This window comes from Amyelois transitella, chromosome 5 (assembly GCF_032362555.1).
Source record: "Amyelois transitella isolate CPQ chromosome 5, ilAmyTran1.1, whole genome shotgun sequence".
NCBI classification, from domain to species: domain Eukaryota; kingdom Metazoa; phylum Arthropoda; class Insecta; order Lepidoptera; family Pyralidae; genus Amyelois; species Amyelois transitella.
Window position 1 is genome coordinate 4,157,546 of NC_083508.1, and position 20,696 is coordinate 4,178,241.

General features: G+C 36.5%; 1 protein-coding gene across 10 annotated transcripts in view; it reads right to left on the minus strand.

Moving 5' to 3' along the window:
- Positions 1 to 20,333, minus strand: part of LOC106138673 (uncharacterized) — a 29,015-nt gene extending 8,682 nt beyond the window's left edge. The window contains exons 1-7 of one of the 10 annotated variants that reach the window (XM_060954876.1): positions 20,191 to 20,316; positions 19,341 to 19,505; positions 12,317 to 12,487; positions 4,108 to 4,204; positions 2,089 to 2,253; positions 1,703 to 1,812; positions 962 to 1,183 (exon numbers count right to left, since the gene is read on the minus strand). In XM_060954876.1, the coding sequence (XP_060810859.1) occupies positions 962 to 1,183; positions 1,703 to 1,812; positions 2,089 to 2,253; positions 4,108 to 4,204; positions 12,317 to 12,487; positions 19,341 to 19,412 (837 nt within the window). In that variant the 5' untranslated portion in view covers positions 19,413 to 19,505; positions 20,191 to 20,316. Of the gene's footprint in view, positions 1 to 961; positions 1,184 to 1,702; positions 1,813 to 2,088; positions 2,254 to 4,107; positions 4,205 to 12,316; positions 12,488 to 14,025; positions 14,332 to 14,463; positions 14,484 to 15,092; positions 15,178 to 15,293; positions 15,583 to 19,340; positions 19,506 to 19,996; positions 20,156 to 20,190 lie in introns of those variants that run through there. The other 9 variants (XM_013339892.2, XM_013339901.2, XM_013339920.2 and 6 more) reach the window with 9 other exon arrangements.
- Positions 20,334 to 20,696: the final 363 nt, after the last annotated feature.

Consider the following 20,696-nt stretch of genomic DNA (forward strand, 5'->3'; position numbering starts at 1 on the left):
ATTCGTATGACAGAGAAAAAAATAAAAGGAGTTGTACAAAAACTCAAAGTAGTTGTTGTCAACTGAAGGTGTATCCATGATCCAAGCTGTACTTGGTTCCTCTTCCGGGTTGAGGGGGTTGTGTATTAGACGGGAGTTGCTTCGTATAAAATCTTACCCACTCCAGACCTATGACCATAATGGACCTTGGGCTCCTCCCAGAGAGGACACCAACGGGATTTTTATTAGTGAAATACAAAAACTGAATTCCTTCATTTATCTTTCAGGCAAGCTCAATTGATATTTTTGTTTTTATTTCGATCTTCGATTTCTAAATAAATATAGCACGGAGTCGAAGATGTGTCCTTTTCATATTTTTATTTAAAAAAAACTATTATTCATTAATACTTCAATGTCTTCTGAAGATGAACAATTGTTATTACCTACCAACTCTTCAATTTGTCTTTTTGGTTACTCATAGTCGACCATTTGTGGTTGCGTGATAGATTTTTTAATACTATTACACAACTACAAATGGTGAACCAGGGGCACCAGATTTCGTAGGACATAACTCTTCTTTCTTCTATAAATCTTCTGAATAGTTAAAAAAAATTACCTGTATCTGTGGAAATAATTAGCCTGAATAGAATTCAATTACATATTATTTCAGTAAAGAACCAGCAGACCAGAACCGCAATATCAAACTGAATTAAAAATAATAAGTTTCATGTTTTAATTATTTTTATTATAAGTTTCCTTTTCTTTAAACTATCAAAAATAAACTGTCTTAATTTGGTTAATAATTATGTTATGTTCCCATGTATTGGTCTCTTGCCTTGTTAAAAGGGTATTTAGACATAAGTCATTATCTTATTTGTATAAACTTCAGGGAGATTTAGGTGTTAAAGAAAGCAAAAAAGAGAAGTTTTTCAAAAATAGTATGATTCTCGCAAGTCGTGCTATAAATACCACAGAACCATACCTGTTCTTCTGCCTGCATAGTGATGAAATCCCATTTAGCGGCGAGATTCTTCTTCAAGTTGGCCAGGGCCTCCTGCTCGTAGTCTTCCAGGCCATGCCTCTGCTTGTTTCTTAGTGTCCGCTTCACGAGATAGATGGCGTACTCAACATTGTCTGGGCCGAGGGTAGGCGCGCCGGACCCTCCCGCCACGCGCGGCGCCTGCCACGGCCAGTAATAAGGACTCTATGGACAAATAACAAGGAGTTTGTAAGTTCTAGTTTAATAAAACACAAGGAGAAGGAGTCCATGTGTACGTCATTCTTTTTACGTTATGTGTGGTCATTCTATAGAATTATGTATTCTACAGTGACGACGAATGGCCCGAAAAAGTAATTCATTTTTTCGAGTTTTCCTAGGTAGAATGGTTATCAATTGTAAAAAAATAATTTTAAAACAACGCATTAAATTAGTATCGCGATTTGCGCCTTTGTTGCATATTTGGTTCACTTAAAATATTTTTGCAATAAGAGTAAAAGATTTTAAAAGTTTTTCAAGGTACTTATAAATTTTATAAAAATGTGAGTTGTATAAAGTCAAAAAAGCATTTGTTTCCAAAAATTTGCAAAATAGTTATAGGTATAAAAGATTCACAAAAATATGACAGCTATTACTTAACTAAAATTGTATTTGGTGTGTTATGCTTAATAAAAACGTGATGTGAAAAGAAGGTGTCAAAATTGAATCTGCTACAGAAATACTCACTTGAAATCTATATAGAGAAGAATCGTCCTTAAGCAGGAGATTTTTCGAATCGTTGACAGGAAAGAAGTAACCATATTGACAGAGTTGATTGGCTAAATTTATTGCTTCAACTGAAATACAGAAGGAGGATATTATTACAAGGATATTTGTGAAAATACTTATATACAGATAACTTCAACACTAAAAGCAGGGGTTAGGTATAGTATAGGCTAGAAAAGAATATAAAAATAACGTAAGCTGGTGTAAATGTAGACATTCATCTTAATTTGTGTCTGATTCTAATGATGCAAAAACAAGTAAATTGTGAGCCGATATGGTTGCTACATAGAACTGAAGAGTGATGCAGAACTGACAATCATGCAGAGGAGAGTGATGGCTCTACCTACATATCAACACCTGGGGAAACAGGTTGCACTTCTCACTATAGCTATGTTCTACGGGAATCCTGCGGCGATAGCCTACCCAAGGCCCAGTGCTGACCACTAAACACTCACCATTGCTAGATACATCAAGATTAAACCGTTCCATTAGCCATTCGACAAGATCGTAACCTGTAACACAAAAAATACAAAAATTAATATATAGCTAGTATAAAATAGCTTAATTGTTTGTTACAAGATAAGGAAGAGCACGAATAAGAAATACCTTAAAGCTAATGTTGACATGGCTTTGGAGTGTGCAAAAAAGTAGTGATTTTTAATGTCCCATTTAATGTCGATATCTTTGGGGGCTTTTCAACAGCTTTACAAATTTTGAATAATTTTAAATACGTGATGGTCTTCGTGTGGCTGCTTTTCAGTACCTCAATGTAATATGCAAAATTACGTAAAATAAAAATAATTCATTTTAGCCAAATTGTATTATCCAATTTGTGTTCATTGAAAATTTTAATATTTGTAAATTTTCATATATGGTCATAATAATAATTATTACTATCCATATAAGTATTTTAAATGGTAAAGTCTCCAACCAAGGCTATTGTCTAATTTTATACTTAATGTTATTTCATTTCAAGTCCGGCAAGGAATGCAGTTAGACTCGTAAAAACTGTTTACTATTGCACGGTAAAACAAAACAGTTGCGTGTTACCAGTAACTATAACTTCGCATAATTATAAACCAACCAAATTAAATATACCATTAATATTGCATGTGGTTATAGCGCACTACGGAAATTAATTACGTATGTATGCAATGCATCTATCAGAATAAATCGGTTGGGTTAGGTAAGCAAATTACCAATTGGATTCAGATAAAAAATACTGTATTATTTTTTTTAAACACATAAAAAAGAACAGTGACTGAGTTAATCGAAAGTATAGTAGATTAGATTATTCCCATGGGAGCGTAACCCCATCCAGAATCTAAAATATACGTAGAACTAGAAATGCGACTTCGTTTGATGTACACCCAATACCTTTTAAAGGGTATTCATTTACTGGATATAAATTTGAGAACGATTCTTCTTTTAGGCGTTGGCCTTAAAACATGTCATTATCAACATGAACTTCAGTTTCGTGAAACATAACGACACTAATTGAGTCGGAGAGGTGTGGATACAACGAAATAAGTATGCAAGGATCGTGGCAAATAGAAAGATATAATGTCTGCCTACCCCTCCAGGAAAGAGGCGAATTATATACAGGTTGTCCAGTAAATCGCGTTGTATATTGAGACCACTTAGTGTTTGATTCTCGTTCCAAATAATTATTAACAAAATAATTTCCATTTCAATATTAGTAGACGCGCTAATGGTACCTAAAGGAATAGTTTAATTTTCAAACATTCGACATAAACACATGTACGTTTTATAGGGATTTATAAATTTGACCTGTCAAGTATACCTACAGCTCGGTCAAATTTACAAATTTACGAATGAATTGTACCTAGTATTGATTTTACAATCAGTTTATGCCTTAGACGCCATACAACACATGTAAAGCTACTTTTAATGACTTGCTTTTTTGCTTCACCAAAAAATAGGGTACGTATTTAAAAATACAAGTTATTTAGCCGTGTTGTTTCTGATAGAGTAAAAAATACTCCTTCATGACTTCCCATTGTTATCGCAAGAAGCGAATAAGAACTTATTAAAAATAAAATAGATTAAGGACCGTAAATAAAATGAAAAAACTATTCCGGCTAAAACGGCAAAAAATATTTTTATTTACTACATGTTTATGGTATGCTCAATTTTCTTTCTCAATTTTTAGACTTTAAAGAAGCCAGCGACTGAAAATGCAATAAGTACAGGGTGAGTGTGAGAGAAATATAAATTCGAACTTCATGAAACGATTTACCGGACACAAATGTACAAAATGACCACCTTAGCAGTTAATCATACAAATGAGTCTATTTTATTAATCTAACTAATTATTCGGTTTACATTTCCGATGTACAACTTACCCATAAAAGCTGACGGAATAACACTTAGAAAAAGTTTCTGACTTCTCACTGGCACACCCGTATGTGGATCTTGCATTTCTTTGATCAAACTTTCCATCTGAAATAAAAATAAGAAACATAAGGCATTTCAAATTTTCAAACATCCTGAAATCGGAAGGTACATTTTATCAGTTTTGGTTACTATGGTTGGATGTGTAACCATAATCAAGTTGGGATTCCACATGACACGACTGCCGTTTGACTGCGCAACTTTTGCAAGGGATCTTTATTGGGTCGTGGTAACATATTCAGTAGCCTGAATGCACAGGTTTTCTCGGATTTTTTCCATTGCCGTCGCAGCGGTAGGATTAGAGAATGAAGGCAGATCTCACCCTGTTCCTCAATCGTTCGACCAGTGACGCTCAGTTCTATATGGGTGTGGTACCCCCACGCCAAGACTGTCCCCAGTAGTACTTACTTTTTCCACGTAAATATATATATCACAATATCGTGTAACGGTTACATAAATAATATCTGAAAATAACTCAACGTCCGCGGAGACGATGACTGCATCGTAATGGAACCGCACGGTTATTAGCTATCTTGTAGAAGAAAAGCGATAGCCTGAAATTTAGAAATATCTGCTCCCAAATGACTACTTCGTATTACCTAGCACAAAACCCACAGCTCTAGTGAAAGCACGGATAGTGCTACTTCTACATAACAAAAAGAGTACTAAAAATGTGCGTTACCATGCAAAGCTTACTGCTGAAAGTGATTACGCCGTAATTATTTTTGCATTGAAATCGAGAAAGTTCGAATTAATCACCGCTTATTTCTGATGCCATGTTAGTTTCGTTATAACCCGTTTACTATGGATTTTAAGCAAATATGTACAGGCATAATTTATTAGAAAGGGTAGACTTCGGACGCGAAAAAAACAAAATCCCGTTCCTGCCGGAATTTCGGGAAATCTTCTCATAGTGCATATCTAGACACATAACCGATATACCAAATTTCAAGTCCGTTCAGCAGATTTTATTTCAAGACTATTTTACTAAAAGATTAGAGTTATGAGATTGATTTTAGATTTGTGAATAAGCGAGTACATTAATATTCAGTCTTAAATTCTGACCTTTAGTTTTGACACCCACTCAAGTTTTGGGTTATACAGACAAAACACTCACTTTTAGTTAGCATTATGTTCTACATAGTTTCGAATTAGTTATGTTTATTTTATTTACTAAGAACACTTTAAAAAATATTACGGTTTTATCACTTGCTCGAAATTTCCGCTTTTGCCTATAAGACGAGTGTCATGATCGGATGACGTCAGTCGTGTCCTTGTGGGTCACAGCACTTGAGTAGTATCCCCAAGCGACCCTGACGACGAGGGCCCTCAAACCCTCTTCTCAACCATCGAGATGCCAGTAGACTGCATTTATCGAACTTGATCTAATGTGAAGCTTTGCTCAAGTCGATCATTTATATTTACTCACTTTTTCCCGCGGTTTCATAATCATACATTTTCATTTATATACGAGATTTTTATAAACGTTTGCAAAATTTGTCAAAATCAGTGGAGATTTGTAAAGAAAAACATTTTTGAAAGAATTCGTAGTCAATTTGACCTGTCGGCCTGTTCGCTACCTGATTACTGGCATACTGCTTTTACTAACGGCTTTGCCCGCGAAAATTTAACGCCACCTACACGCGCGAATTTAGCGCCACCTTCAAAAAAGTACAGTTTTTTCCCAAATTCACGGTAACTATGGTCAGGATGTTTTCATCCTGACCATGACCACGGTAACTATGGTCAGGATGTTTTCATCCTGACCATAGTTACCGTGGAATTTAATCAAATTAAATTAAATTTACCAGACTCTTAATTATAAACGCAAAATGTCAAGAAGATTGGATCATAAGATAACGCGTGAAGAGACAACAAAAGAAACAATAAACTTCCTTTCGCATTTATAATATTAAGTGGGATGTCTAAGTAAGTTTTATTTTTTCTCACGTTTCTCCTGCTATTTCTCTCCCTATATTATTTCTTCGGTTAAAACCCCAGTAGAACTGAGAATGTAGTCTGTTTTATACGGAAAGGAAAGTGTCACACAAACTGTGAAAGTACCTACGATTTCTATGAGCAACAACTATTTAATGTTCCCACTGCCGGGGTACTGGCCTTTCCTTATGGATTGGTAAAGTGTCACAAGCAAGGAAAGTATTTTAATTTAAACAAATGAATACAGTACAATTTACTAGAACAATAGCTAATAACACGTTATCAAACACGGATTGATTACATGATCGCTGATCAGTTGATAAAATATTTGACAACGGATCGCATTGTGTGATTTCTGGGTGGGCCCAGGAGACGGGAGTTAGAGCGGAGGCTAAGGCGGTGACGTCACGGGCGCGATCGATCCGAGGGTCACATCGCCCCCCTACCCTCCTCCTCACCCTTCTACAATTCATTACACGTAAAGATTGTTTGTTTTGAACGTCTTCACCTTGACTGAATCTTATATTCGACGTTTAACACGGATAACTGTGTCAGACGAAATTTATACCGCGATATGTAAACAGTATGGAAATAATTTCTTGATGTTCCGTATTAGGTGAAGCAGTTTGTTTTAATTAGGTCTAGCAATGTCAATCGCTAAATTGGTGTTGTGTTCCCGAAAGAATCTCAAGATTGTAAGCGTTTTTCATAATTTTTATAAACTTCGTTTTTTATCCCAAACACAGAGTTGAGAGGAATGAATTGTGGTCAGCACTTTCTATGCATGGGGTGAGCAGTCTCTTGATACGAGCACTGAAATCCTTATATGAGGATTCGAGTGCTTGTGTCAGGATAAACGGAGCGCACACTGAGTGGTTTAAGATTGAGAAAGGTGTTAGGCAGGGATGTGTTGCGTCACCGTGGCTGTTCAACCTATTTATGGATAGTTGTTTGACAGATTTGAAAGAGTCTGAAAGTGGATTAAGGATGAATGAATTACTCGTCAAATGTCTGCTCTATGCCGACGATCAGGTTATACTGGCGTCATCAGCGGAGGAGTTACAGGAGATGGTAAACTGTATGCATGAAGCTTTAAAAGAGAAAGGAATGAAAGTGAACGTAAGTAAAACTAAAACACTGGTTTTTGAAATGGAGAAAGAAATGACAGCATGTAATATTTTGATTGGAGGAGAAAAAGTTGAGCAAGTGAAAGAGTTTGTATATCTAGGATCAAAGTTTACATCAGATGGCAAGTGTGATAGTGATATTGAAAGGAGAGTGAACGCGGGGAACATGGTGAATGGAGCTTTGCATGCCTTTATGAGCAGTCAGAAACTATCCAAAAAGGCTCGACTGGCTGTGCACAGGGGCGTGTTGGTCCCGACATTAATGTATGGGAGTGAAAGTTGGGTATGGCAAAAGAAGCACGAAAGCAGAATAAATGCAGTGGAAATGAGAGCGTTAAGGAGTATGTTGGGTGTGAAATTGAGTGACCGGATAAGGAACAGCGTGATAAGGGAGTGTTGTGATGTGAAAGAAGATGTAGTTACAGGAATAGAAAAGGGTATGTTGAGATGGTTCGGTCATGTGGAGAGGATGAATGAAAACAGGTTGACTAAGCAGATATACAAGGAGAGTGTGGAGGGAAAGGTCGGGGTGGGAAGACCTAGACGAACATATCTTGATCAAATTAAGGACGTCCTGGTGAAGGGTCAGGTCAAAAGTGCCCGAAACCGCCGAGCTTGCATGAAGAGAGTTATGAATGTGGATGAAGCAAAGGAAGTATGCAGGGATCGTGGCAAGTGGAAAGAGGTAGTCTCTGCCTACCCCTCCGGGAAAGAGGCGTGAGTTTATGTATGTATGTATGTATGTTTTATCCCAAACTATCAGGAATCACACGCCACTTTTTAGAAATGGTGAAAATAAGAAGAAAAAATTGAATCTGCATGCAATAAAAAAATTTCACGCACATAGTTTTATTCACATAGATATTATCAATTCCACAGCTTGTTCACACGGGCGCTTCGGTTTGATGTGATACACCGTATTAGCTGCGGGTTTTGCAATTAACAAGTACGTTGTACCTGTTAAACTTGAGAGCAGATGATAATACCATTCTTGGATATCGCTCGCCCGTCATGGGATTTGAACACGCTCACACATACCGTTAGCAAACGCAATTGATATCAAATTTTACAGTAGATAAATGATCTCTTAACAAAGTTAAGTTGATTTATTTATATCCTAAAAAAATGTGTGCCAAATTGACTGAATTCCATTTAGTCGAAAGAAACTAGTGTGCTTTGATAGATTAGTGAGTTCTTCCCCAATTTTATTCGAAATATAATTGTTGCTGTTGCAAAGGTGGGTTTCCCAATAACATGTGTGACCGCGGCTCTGTACCTACAGATGATGATTTCTTGCATAAAAGATATAATATTGTGAGGCATAAACAATTCAATATTACCCATGGAAGGAGTCCACTTGTAGGTAGGTAGAGAATCAGGCGCTATTGGCTTTAGCATATTCCGATCTAGTAGTTTCATTTTACCAAATATTTTACGCATTAGGTTGTGTAAGCAGTTTCTGGCATTCCGGCTAATGTATTAGGGCCGGGGGAGTCGTCGAGCTCGTAATCTCGTGGGCGGGTTTAGCGCCGCGCCCCGCGCACCCTGGGCCTTTTACTTTTTCGCTGACTCCTGCTCAATTAATAAATACTTTGGCCGAATTGTTAAACCGAAAATTTTGAACAAAGAGAATGACCGCTTAATTATTATTTTTTATAGAAATGTTTTGTATTAGGAAAATTGGCGCACACTAGGTATTTCAGTTTGGTTTAAGTGCAAATATGTTCAGTTTCATCTTGTCCTAACTGAATTTCCAATCCATGTGACTTAACTTATACCAGAAAGTAAAAGTATAAAAACAAAATTTCTCTGAGATGTGGGTTTTGTAATTCAAATTGTATTAATTTGAAATACCTCATACCGTGGCAGAGATTTCCATTCAGTTCAAAAGCTCTTGCTTTTTGTCCTCAGTTTTGGCACGGCTCCAGAGGCTTCCTAATATTTCGCGAGCTATAATTTATGGCCTCGCTCTACCTACATGCGGAACATTTTTCATCGTTGGGGAAACCTGCCTATTTAATGTGCTATGGTAAGTAAGGGCATGAGGTTGGTATGTTCCAAATCTACAAAAGAGTGCAATAACTGTTACTGGGGGGAAACTAGAATGGAAATTCTTTAGTATATTGTAAGTGCAAAGTCGTTAGTTTTACTGAGAGTATATAATAATATGACAATAATTACATCTTTTTTCTTTGTAGTTGACCATATTTAACATTTATGTGCTGAGGAAGTTCCTACATATCTGCAAAATCTTTATCTTCATTTCTATGAGAAAATTACAAAAAACAATAACATATTAGGATATGTGGGGTGTATAAATTTACCAATTTAAATTTAAAACTGAGAAATTTCTACTAGGTTCGGCGTGCTTTGCCTTAAGTCCTTAGTGCTCCGAATCATTTTTCGCGATAAAGAGCCAGAATTTCTTCGGACTGCCCCTTCTGCCTGGGTCCAGTAGAAGTGGCAAAGTCAGACATTAATTGTTCCTCAGAAAGCGTAGACTCTCTTTTGTATTTTGACTTATGCTGTTTTATATTACGAACTTAAAAAGTTGTGTAGTTTATTTAGTGCCTACACATTTCTCTTGTTACTTTATTGACTAAAATCTATCACCATTTTTTACAACATTGAATAATATGTTGGTTGATATCTGACAGGACATGCTCGGTGTGTGACCTGTGTCACATGCTACTTTTCTTCAAATTGGTTTCACTGTTTGTCGTGGGGGATTTTTCGTTTCGGTCTACGACTTGTTTGGGATTTTTCCATTAAGGTTTTTGCCAATCTACAAAACCGTACAAGAAAATTATTTCTAACCATCCTAACAGCTAGGCACCCATTCGTCCACTCGTTAATCTCTACTCAGCAGCAATTAATCAGCATTCCGGGTATGTGCGTTGTGTAGCATTCAGCCCTGGCGTATTGTGTGACGGCGTCCGGGTTGTAACAAAGCGAAGCGAGCGCTCGCAGAGTATAAAAGCCTTCCCTAGGCAGCTTGTAAATCAGGCACGTCAATATGGGTAATTATTCTGACATACACACACACAAACATCGTGTTTTTGCGAAATTTATAAAGCTTGCTTTGCTCTGTTTCCATTGCGAACGATTCCAGAAAAAAGGATACTATGTTACCCCTGAAGGTTTTTGTCTATATCTGTGTAGCATCAAACTCAGTCATTCAATTATGAGTATAGACTAGATAGAGCGTAAAGTCACAATTGATATTCAGATGGTTGAAATTTTAGATCATCATCAACCCAGCATAGAAACAATTCTAAAGACTAAAAACTGTAGAAAGGCTAAAAACTTTTGCAATACTTTCCCAATACACGACACGAGGCCCAAGGACGGATCGAGCCTTTCATAAAGTTGTGGGCACAGCCACCCGAAAATCGGTCGTGATCTGATATGAGTAAGTCATGATCGATAGATATTTCAATCATACAGAATATAGCTGGATTTATTAATAAGTTAGATGTTTTCTTTTCATTAAATTCTGCGCGAAAGAAGTCGGGATCCTAGTAGTACAATTATTTGATGTTTTGAGCTCAGACAAAATTTAGATGTTATGTTGACATGGTTTTTTAACGCTGTGGTGTTACAAAAATTATTGAAGACACATATTATCTGCACGAAGAAATAATTAAGCGTAGAATATAAAGTACATAATCAAGCCATTGTTACATCCGGATATGTACTTATATCATTGTCAATAAAAAGTGACGCTATCTATTGAATCTTAATCTTGAAGCGCCATTTATAAATTGATATATAAAAGTATAGTAAGTACCTTCGTATCCTAAGGACATACCAAACTTTCTGTCTTTTATTAGGTATCTAATGTTATAGTACTCGCGAAGTGACTTGTCGGAAATGCAAATTTTGAAGGACATACCACTCAATGCAAATTAGGTATAATTTAGATATTAATCTTTATAACATTCACTTCTAAGCATAATGATCATATTGTAAGGCATTTATTTTATTTGCTCTCGTGGAAAATACAAAAATCTTTCCTCAGCGGACGCTGAACATTGTTTATAGATCTGATAGACAGGCTAAGGTTTATATATAAGAACAGATTTTACTATATTTCCGGACCCAACACTATATCCAAACGTTGTATACTCCAGAATTATTAATAGTAAACGCAATCGCAACTCAGTCTACCAAGTTTTACCTTCAATCCGTGAAATGGCTTTAAAAATGTATGTGAAAATCCCAATTTAGCGTCGGGCGAGGATAGCGCGGAAGGTGCGAGCCATCGCGGAGCAACCCTATCGATTTTCCTACGCCGCAACCGACCGCGTTAAAAATAAATACTGGAAATAGCAAGCGTTCCACATAGGCACGGCAAGCCAGATAATTTAATTTGTACACGATGAAATGTTATGTTTACGAGCCGTTCAGTTTTGTGCAGCTTCGGTGTTTGTATATTTTTGTGTCTGCTAAAATCCCAGCGCATTCTGCAGTAAATTTTCTAGACGCAGTTTTTAAACTCATTTTTAATATTTTGCTTTCATTCACTCTTTGAAAACGTAGGTAGATGTGATACCTACGGGGGGCAGTTGGTTTGACATGTTTTGTAGACCCAATAAGAATCCTAACTTCTTTTAATCCTTTCCCTTCATCGTCTCTAACAGCAACTGGCATTAACCTTATGAAAGACAACAACTAATACTAAACCAATTTAAATATAATAAAAATAATGTAACAAATATTTGACCAACGACCAACGACTGTATAATGTACAATCTAACCTTTGTCGCTACGAAATATCAAATGTCGTAGCGACTACAGTGAGGCGCTAGGTGACTCCGTAGCTGCTACGATTTTTTAAGATGTGATTCTGGTACGATTAATTAATAATTTTATATATTATATAGTAGTAGTATTTTTTAGTTTTAGTATAGTAGTATTTTTTATTATGCCAACTGCTTAAATCTGGAAAACCCTTGCTCCTCTTTTCCCCGATTCCTAAAACTTATGGATTTTAAAGGCAAACGGCGTAAAAAACAATTTCTTTTTGGGCTCCTTAAGCATTGACAGGGGTAGGTTTGACATCAATTTACGTTGTACCTTTAATTTGACTAACCTTATCGAAGGCGAGGGGTCGATGTCGAGGCACGTCTGCGAGGTCCATAGCGTCGGCGGGGCGGGGCGCGGGGAGCGGGCGCGGGTGCTGCGCGCGCGCCGCTAGCCGACCTCCATGGGCGTCTGCCGGCGGGGCCGCATGTCGCTCGCGCCCGCGCTGCGCCCCCGACACCTGAAACAGTTCATATAGTCAACTTCTGGGAAATCTTGTATATAATTATCTGCCTCATTAATCTTGTTTATGAATACTATTCCAAGACAAAGAGTAATTCTTACGTTTTGAGAAAACCTGCGAGACAGGATTAGTAAAGTAAAGGTAAAGTCAAAGTCACGGGTAAAGTTCTCCTGTAAGGTTGTGGAGGTCAGATGGGTAACTTTATCCAGTCATAATATAAAAAAGTTGTCTTCAGGTTTGTGGTTACTGGACTACCTAGTAAGGGTTCCAATACTGGTGCACCCATTAAAATCATGAAGAATTATGAATATAACATGATTCCTTCTTCTTAAAAAGAGCTTAGGTACTCTTGTCGGTGGATTTAAGTGGAATTTCCTCCATTCACCTCTTTTCTTTGTTATTATTTTTTTGACTTCTGGTATGTTGAATTTTTTTAAACTATAGGAGAAGAAAAAATTAATGGAAAGCGAGGAAGAGGAAGACCAAGAATAAAATATTTTGATCAAATAAAGCAAAAAGGAAACGTTACAACATACCAACATGATTCCATACTTCAATAAAATATGTGCGGAACAGAATTCACTCTAAGATAAAATTTTTAGACAAGAATTGATTTAGAATTCAGTGGTTCATATAAGTTGTACTGTAGATGGTAAGTTTTTTCCAAGGTTATTCGACTGATACCGACAAATACTGTCGACCGTAAGAAGTTTAAAAATTCAATAATTTGATCGTCTTCTCCCCAATCATAAATACCTATATCCAAAAAGACAGAACGTTTCAATTTCGTCAAAAACCTCTCAATAAAATTTCACGCGAATTCACCCATATAAATTCTGAAATCTAATCGTTCTGCGTTACATGTTGGTTTTATCTCTATCCACGTGGCCGTGACACGTTCACTTGCGCACGTGCTACTGTTGTGAAGCTTTCTAATTAACAAGTACTTTAAGAGTAAACATACACAACTTTAAGAGAAAACATATATAATTTATCAGAGGGGTAGGCGGAGACTACTACATCTTTCCTCTTGCCACGATCCCTGCATAGGTTTTTTCTTCCTACATTCATAACTCTCCTTATACAAGCTCGTCGGTTTCTGTTACGCTTGATCTGACTTTTCATCTCTCGGTTACACCATCAGATGATAGTGATATTCAGATGTAATGGCAAGGGTTTACTTATGGTTATTCGGTGTCTCTTGGCTCAGGCAATAGCCACCAGAGTTTTTACCACAGACAGACAGAAACATTATCCCTGTCTATGCAAACAAAAATCTTAGGGGCCAAGTTTCTCTACAAGAGACTGTACATGGGTTCGCAAATCATCCCCGATAATCCTAGAGGGGCCTTTATTATACTATAGGGCACGACGTTAATGGAAAACCTAGTTTCAATAATATCATGAATCATTTTTTAATTGTAAAAGTAATCACTGAATGTTTTCACAATATGAAACTAGAATAGCTAAAACAAACGTAACGTAAACATTACACAGTTTCGAAAGTGCAGAACCAATGTTGTAGAAAATATTACCTATTCATATCCACATAACTCCTTTATCAGCACTTTATAGTAAATCACTAAGCACTCTCAACTACTTAAATATATATTCTCTAGGAGCAAGTTCCCCACGACTGCACTCGTCAGGTATACAAAGCCGACTGATGTGAACCAGACATAAGCGTTAAAATACATCGATCATTGGTAATTACCCGTTCCCCGTTAGACCACGTTTCTCCATGCACGTGGAAATAGTGCATCGCCTATATTTGATACGTTTAGCAAGCATTTATAAAAAAAAAATTATGAATAAAAATCCCGGCCGAGAGAAAAATTGTTTACTTAAAATTAATACAATATAATGCAATGTTTCCTCTTAGTTCGAACGCCGGTCTTATCATGATGAAAAACTAAGTACTATTTTTGAATGGCCTAGGTTTTAATACTTTGGAAATTAATTATTTTACATACCTACATAAATCGGTTTTATGAAATAAAAGTCTAAATTGTCATAATGGCAATATTATTGACATAACTTCAATGAATGCAACGTACAATCACACTGTAAAATGTTAGGTTTTAAAGTAATAATACATGTTTACAAGGTTGTAACAAATAGGCGTAATCGCGTGATACCCTCGCATTTAGCGTCACGCTGATTAGCCAGAACTACAGGCGAGGATGGTACTAATGAATAACTGTCAGTGTTGCTGTTTTTAACACTGCACTGTATAATTTTCAGGATAATATACCATAAGCATTTTTTTTTTAATAGTATTATTACGAACTATCTTTTGCTGAAAAAAGTACCCTACGTCATTCCTAAAAGTGTATTCTCTCTGGGTATATTCGTTATAAACATACAAAAATAAATATCTTTTCCCTTAATCGACAATTATAATGATGTAGCAAAATTAAATTATATGTACAAAAAAAAAAGGTTGATAATTAACTTTTTTTAAATCCCATGGAGTACATTAATATCATAAGAAATGCAAATTTAGTTTATTCCCAAAGCGCAAGACGAAATAAATACGATTATTATGATCGTAGCTATCTGTAATTAAGTATGATGATAATGTGGTAAAACAAATAAAAACCTCGCTCGGCTGAATTCTTCAATACCTTGACAAGCCATGCTGTGGAATTGACGAACTCATCTATTGAAGCCATTAACACGTTTATCTGCAAAAATATTTTTTCTTAAAAGCATTTTTGTAAGCCTAAATTTAATGTAAGTAATATATAATTGCAGCGAGCAAACAAAATATTGAAAGTCGTATATGCAAATCAACACTAACCTCAATGCGAAACCCAAATTAAATCATACGTGCAGCTTACACGTCACAGCAGCCGATATATTGCGTGCTATAACTGAGCCCATTGACTCAGTCCGAACCACGCGCGTCCATCCAACAGAGCGTGCACTTGTTTCCAACACATGCCGTTATTTATTCTACTGGTCTTGTCAATGACTCTTTATTTATTACTCTGTTTAAAAATCAGTCTTAGCCCACACACTTCAACATTGCGAGTAAATGAAATGTTCGACAACTATTGTTTAGAAACGACAGACGCACACTCGCAATATCTTCTGATAAAACAGATAAGGCGGCGTCCGCTAAAATCTCTTCTCACGTCGTAAATTTTAAAGTCATGAGGGAATTTTGGGAGGCTTAAGCACCTTAAGATAAGTGCGATAACTGGTCTACGTCGCATGCCGAGAGGCACCCTGAATGGATAATAAACTCTTAATGGTTTTAACCTCGTTTTATAAGTAAGTATGCGATTTGGGCATTACACTACAGATATAAAATAATACGATGAAATAACAATCCGAGTTTTCGTATTGTGTATATCTTAAAAGGGCGATGTCTGTACATCTTATCAGCCCAACAAGAATCAGATGTAAGTATTTGTAACGGAATATGAAAATTAGTATGTTAAGTCCATCTGTTGGCCTTAACCCATCCGATTGACTCTATTACCCTTCCAAAGTATCAAATCTGGAAAAAATAAATGTACCAACAGACTGTCGATATAGTCTTCATTCAGTAGTCTTAACCATTGTACTTAATTGAACACAAAAAGTCAAAAACTATTCGACAGTAACTTAATTGACCCACAGTAGACTAATGTTTTACCGACTTTACCTAGCAGTCATATTAAACCAAAGAAGTGGGATCAACCAACTTACTCTAACACAGATCAGTAAAACAGCTCGGGGAAGGCTATCTGATGTTACAGAAGCTTTGTTTAGCTTGTACTTTTTGTGCGATATTCAATAGGAGATCTAGATAGAGTTTTTCATTTCCCCAGTCAGATTAACGCGTCTTGTTTCTACCGTTTGTGATGCATAATCTTATTTATAACTTACTAGCGACCCGCCCCGGCTTCGCACGGGTGCAAAATTATAAATGTTATTATACATAAAAACCTTCCTCTTGAATCACTCTACCTGTTACAAAAAACCGCATCAAAATTCGTTGCGTAATTTTAAAGATTTAAGCATACAGACAAACAGACTAAAATAGCGACTTTGTTTTATACTATGTAGTGATCTACAGAAAAATATTAAGAGCAAACTTAGAATTTAGGGCTAATCATTCGTCAATGAATTGAATGATAATAATTATAGAATAGAATAGATTTATTTTCAAAATTGGATACAAGGTATCACTTATTGACGTCACATAACTTAAATCTAATTATAACTACTACCGCTTCCAAAGCGCATGTGTAGAAGAAGCGGCGGAACAAACTACACTGCAGCATTTTCATAGGACGTCAATTTACAAATATAGATCTCTTAAATCTAAATCGTGGACGAATGCACATTGTCTACATTAAAAAACATATATAAATGTAGAACTGATTATGTCAATACGATATAAATTGCTGGATCCTGGTATCCTAAATATTGAAGAAAAGTTTAAATGAATTGCCATATTTTCCGAGTGGCCTTTGCCAAATTCTCTATAATAACCGGGTAAATGTAGTCTAATGACGACAATTTTCCCAGCGAAAGTTATTGTTGGACGTATTCCAGTTTCTTTTGGACGCTTTTTGTATTGGCATTCGTACAAATATGGAAATTGCGTAAAAGTAAAAACTTCCGGTGCTATATAGGTACTCCTCGGAAGAATTGATTAATGATGACAGTTATACTCATGATACTAATTTAATTTTTATTACTTACGTTACGTAGAATTACATGGTCACGCTTCTTTATCAGAGGCATAGAATTGACAATTGGAAAGATGAAGTTTCATCCATACCTACTAGTTATTTTTCTATACAAGCTCACCATTTAAGGATACTCTTCGACTTTTTATCAGAACTACCGTATCATAACTGGAAGCGAATAAAATTAAAAACGGTGCCTGGTTGTTGACTCATTAGGAGTATCTTTGGGGACATCTCCACGGCACATTAAGCGAAACTTCCTCTCATTCAACCAATACTACTGAATTGCTGAACATAGTCGAAGCCGCCCAGGCATAACATCTACCTAGCCTGACGGAAAATCTTTCCTTTGGTGGCGGTTCAAAAAATCTGGCTCTTGCAATCTACTTCCGAATTACTTTTCCTATTACGTTGACCGACATGTTTTAAAATGTTTACCAACTTGAGACTCTGTCTAACTCATCAAGTACCTATAAAGTCCTAATAAAAGAAAAAATATAGACACATTCCTGACCTATTATAGATATATACACAAGTATAGTGGAATGAAAAGTAAACAATTTGCGGTTCATCTACAATACGCACTGTGGCTTAGATTTATGTGTGGCCATGATGTGTAAGGATGACACATCTACTGCTTCATTTGGTTTAATAGCATTAAGTGGCTGTTATTAAGACAAAAATGGGATCACAAATGGTGACAATAGTCTGTCATTCAAAAGGCAAATATATAATGAATGTATTAATTTACCAATTTGCTGTTGGCTAATATTAAAGTATTTTTTTCTTAATACACTTATGCCAACGTTTCCTTGATTTACAATAGAGATCTTTAAAGCACACCTCACATGGATTAATAATTCATGGAATTTAAATTCAGAGGTGGTAACAGGTTGCTAGTCAATGACTAAAACAGAATTCTATAATTTTAAGCCTTGCTATAGTTTTTAAGTAGGTAAATTGTTTGTTTGTAAGTAAATTTAATTATTTGTATTTCAATAAAAAACCTTAACTTAAACTCAATCTGTTGATGTATCTTTAAAGCCAGATGGAGTCTAAAAAAGATAAAGGCTAAAGAAATCAGAATAATAAACATAGGCCTATTATACTGATTTCTGCTGTAAAGACTTTGCTTGAAAACTTTGAAAGCTATAAAATAATATCAGCTTGTTTTTCAAATACGGTATATTAACCAGAGGAGTAATAAAATTTACCGATTGGCAAAAACTGTTAGTGGTCGTATCCGTAATAGATCGGAATTTGTTTACAAGGAAAATGTTTACGCGTGCCGGCGAATGAACTTGAGGGAATCGTAATAAGATTAAGGCAATGGAAAATTAAATGGTTAATTTATGGACTTTTATTCTACGGGAATAATAATCAGTAAGGTTATGTGGTATATGTAGGCTAGACAATAATAAATGAAAGATAATCATTGGTGCCTTCTTCTTTTTGCTTCCTCTTAGCTTCAGTTCCGTTTGTTTATTATAAATCATAAAAATAAACAGTTTAATTTTTTTAAACAAATCTAATTTAGTTAATTATATTCATTCTTAATGTACATCTATTAAAATATATGATATATCTGACTGATCCAATATTATACAACAAGTTTCATCATGGAGAAAATTCATCTTCAAGTCTTTATACGCTTCTAGCGTAAGCAATTGAAACGAACCAACATAAATGTAGTGTCAAAATGTTTACCCGATATCAAACAAGAAAAAAATGAAATGTAAACAATAATGCTACAATGTTCTAATGCTTTTGTGGGAGATCTATGAATTTGAAATTTGTTTATTTAAAATTTCTTATTGTTTACTTGCTTTTGTTAGGTAAGGCCGACTATACATTTCAAAGTTTTACAAACGTAAGTGATATACGATAAAATTAATTTACAAATCCAATCATTAGTTAGTACTTAAAGCTTTTAATGATTGCCTTTGTACAGAGTCCGGATATGTTAGGCAGATATACAGAGCTGTCAAAGTAGCCAACAACTGGTGTGATTCAATTTACTCTCACGTTCATAAAAGGAACGTCGAATCGTCTTACAAAGAAGGAGCCTGTAAGTCAGTAAGACTCACTAAAATAACTTACAAGTATAATTTCCCAAAGAAATAACACTTGTAAGTTACTTACGAAGAAGTTATTCTCAGTACCTCATTTCTGGCGGGCGCGGCTACGACTCCGCATAATGACAGGCGTCTTACAAGCGGAACGTCTCTTCCCATGGACCGTTCGGTACATTTCTGCCTCCGAGCTACCAGTCAATTAACCGAGCACTGCTAACTCGACCTCAGCGCGTCCATTGTATCTCCCATGATCTATAGGACACGACGCGCATTAGCGTTCACTCGGATTTGCAGATTTTCACAACCAATTAGAGAGTGACAGGTTTGTTATGTAAGTATTTTGGTGGTTCGATTAAACTAATTAATTTTAAAAGATGCGAAATAGGATCTACTTTATTAGAGCGATGCACATGTTAATGTATACGTACTAGAATATGCACGGTATTTCTATAAACGATATCAATAACATTTTGTAAACGTTTCAGTAAATATCAAGACAAGGGAGCATCATGTCGCCTCGTACGTAGACGACAGAAGGAGACAGAGACCGACGGACGACAGTCTGATACTCCATTATGTAATACGCGCCTAGATAGACTAAGTTACTTAGATCCACAATTTTCATTGTGAGTAATATGTTTTGATACAATTCGAAAGATAAGAAACAATCAGTAGTTACTTCTACATATATTTTAACATAAATATTTAAAATGAAAATAAATAATAAAATTATAGCAACTAACCGATAAAACATCGGAGCAGTTGGTGGAACAACACACGATCGTCGGGATGGGAAGCGTCCAGCGCAGGTGCAAGTCCAGATAGAAATGTTCAGGTGTGACGAGATAGATCCGGGATTAATGTTTGCGTGATAACGTTACCTATGCACGGCGGCGCGAGCGGAGACGCGCGTAAAGAGTAGAGAGCGCTACTTTACCTAGCGGCGGGCGCGGCGCAGCGAGGTGTGTGCGGGCGAGTGTGTCGCTGGAGACGGGCGCGGTCGGCGCTGCGGTCAGCGGTCGCGGCGCGGCGCGGCCATGGCGGCGGCGCGGCAGACGGCTCGCGCACTGCCGGGCCGCGCCCGCCGCGCCGCCGCCGCGCCCGGGCCCGCGCACGCGCCCTCACGCCACGCCGCCCCGCCGCCCGACTCCGCCGCCAAATTGATCAGCCGGATCCTCGATTGCAATGAAATTTATGATAGCTCGTGGATCTATTATATCGACGTGATACCTAGCTTAATCTCAGATAAACGCACAGATTTGGTTTTTCTGTTATTTCATTGGCGCACATAATAGTTTTACAACTTAGCAATATGTAAAAATGACATTATAAACAAGATACTTGGCTGCACAGCAACATTCAAAACAGTAAATGAGAAACATTTTTCAGTAATAATATATATACTGGTTTAGTTAAATTAAAACTAACAGCACTAGCTTACTA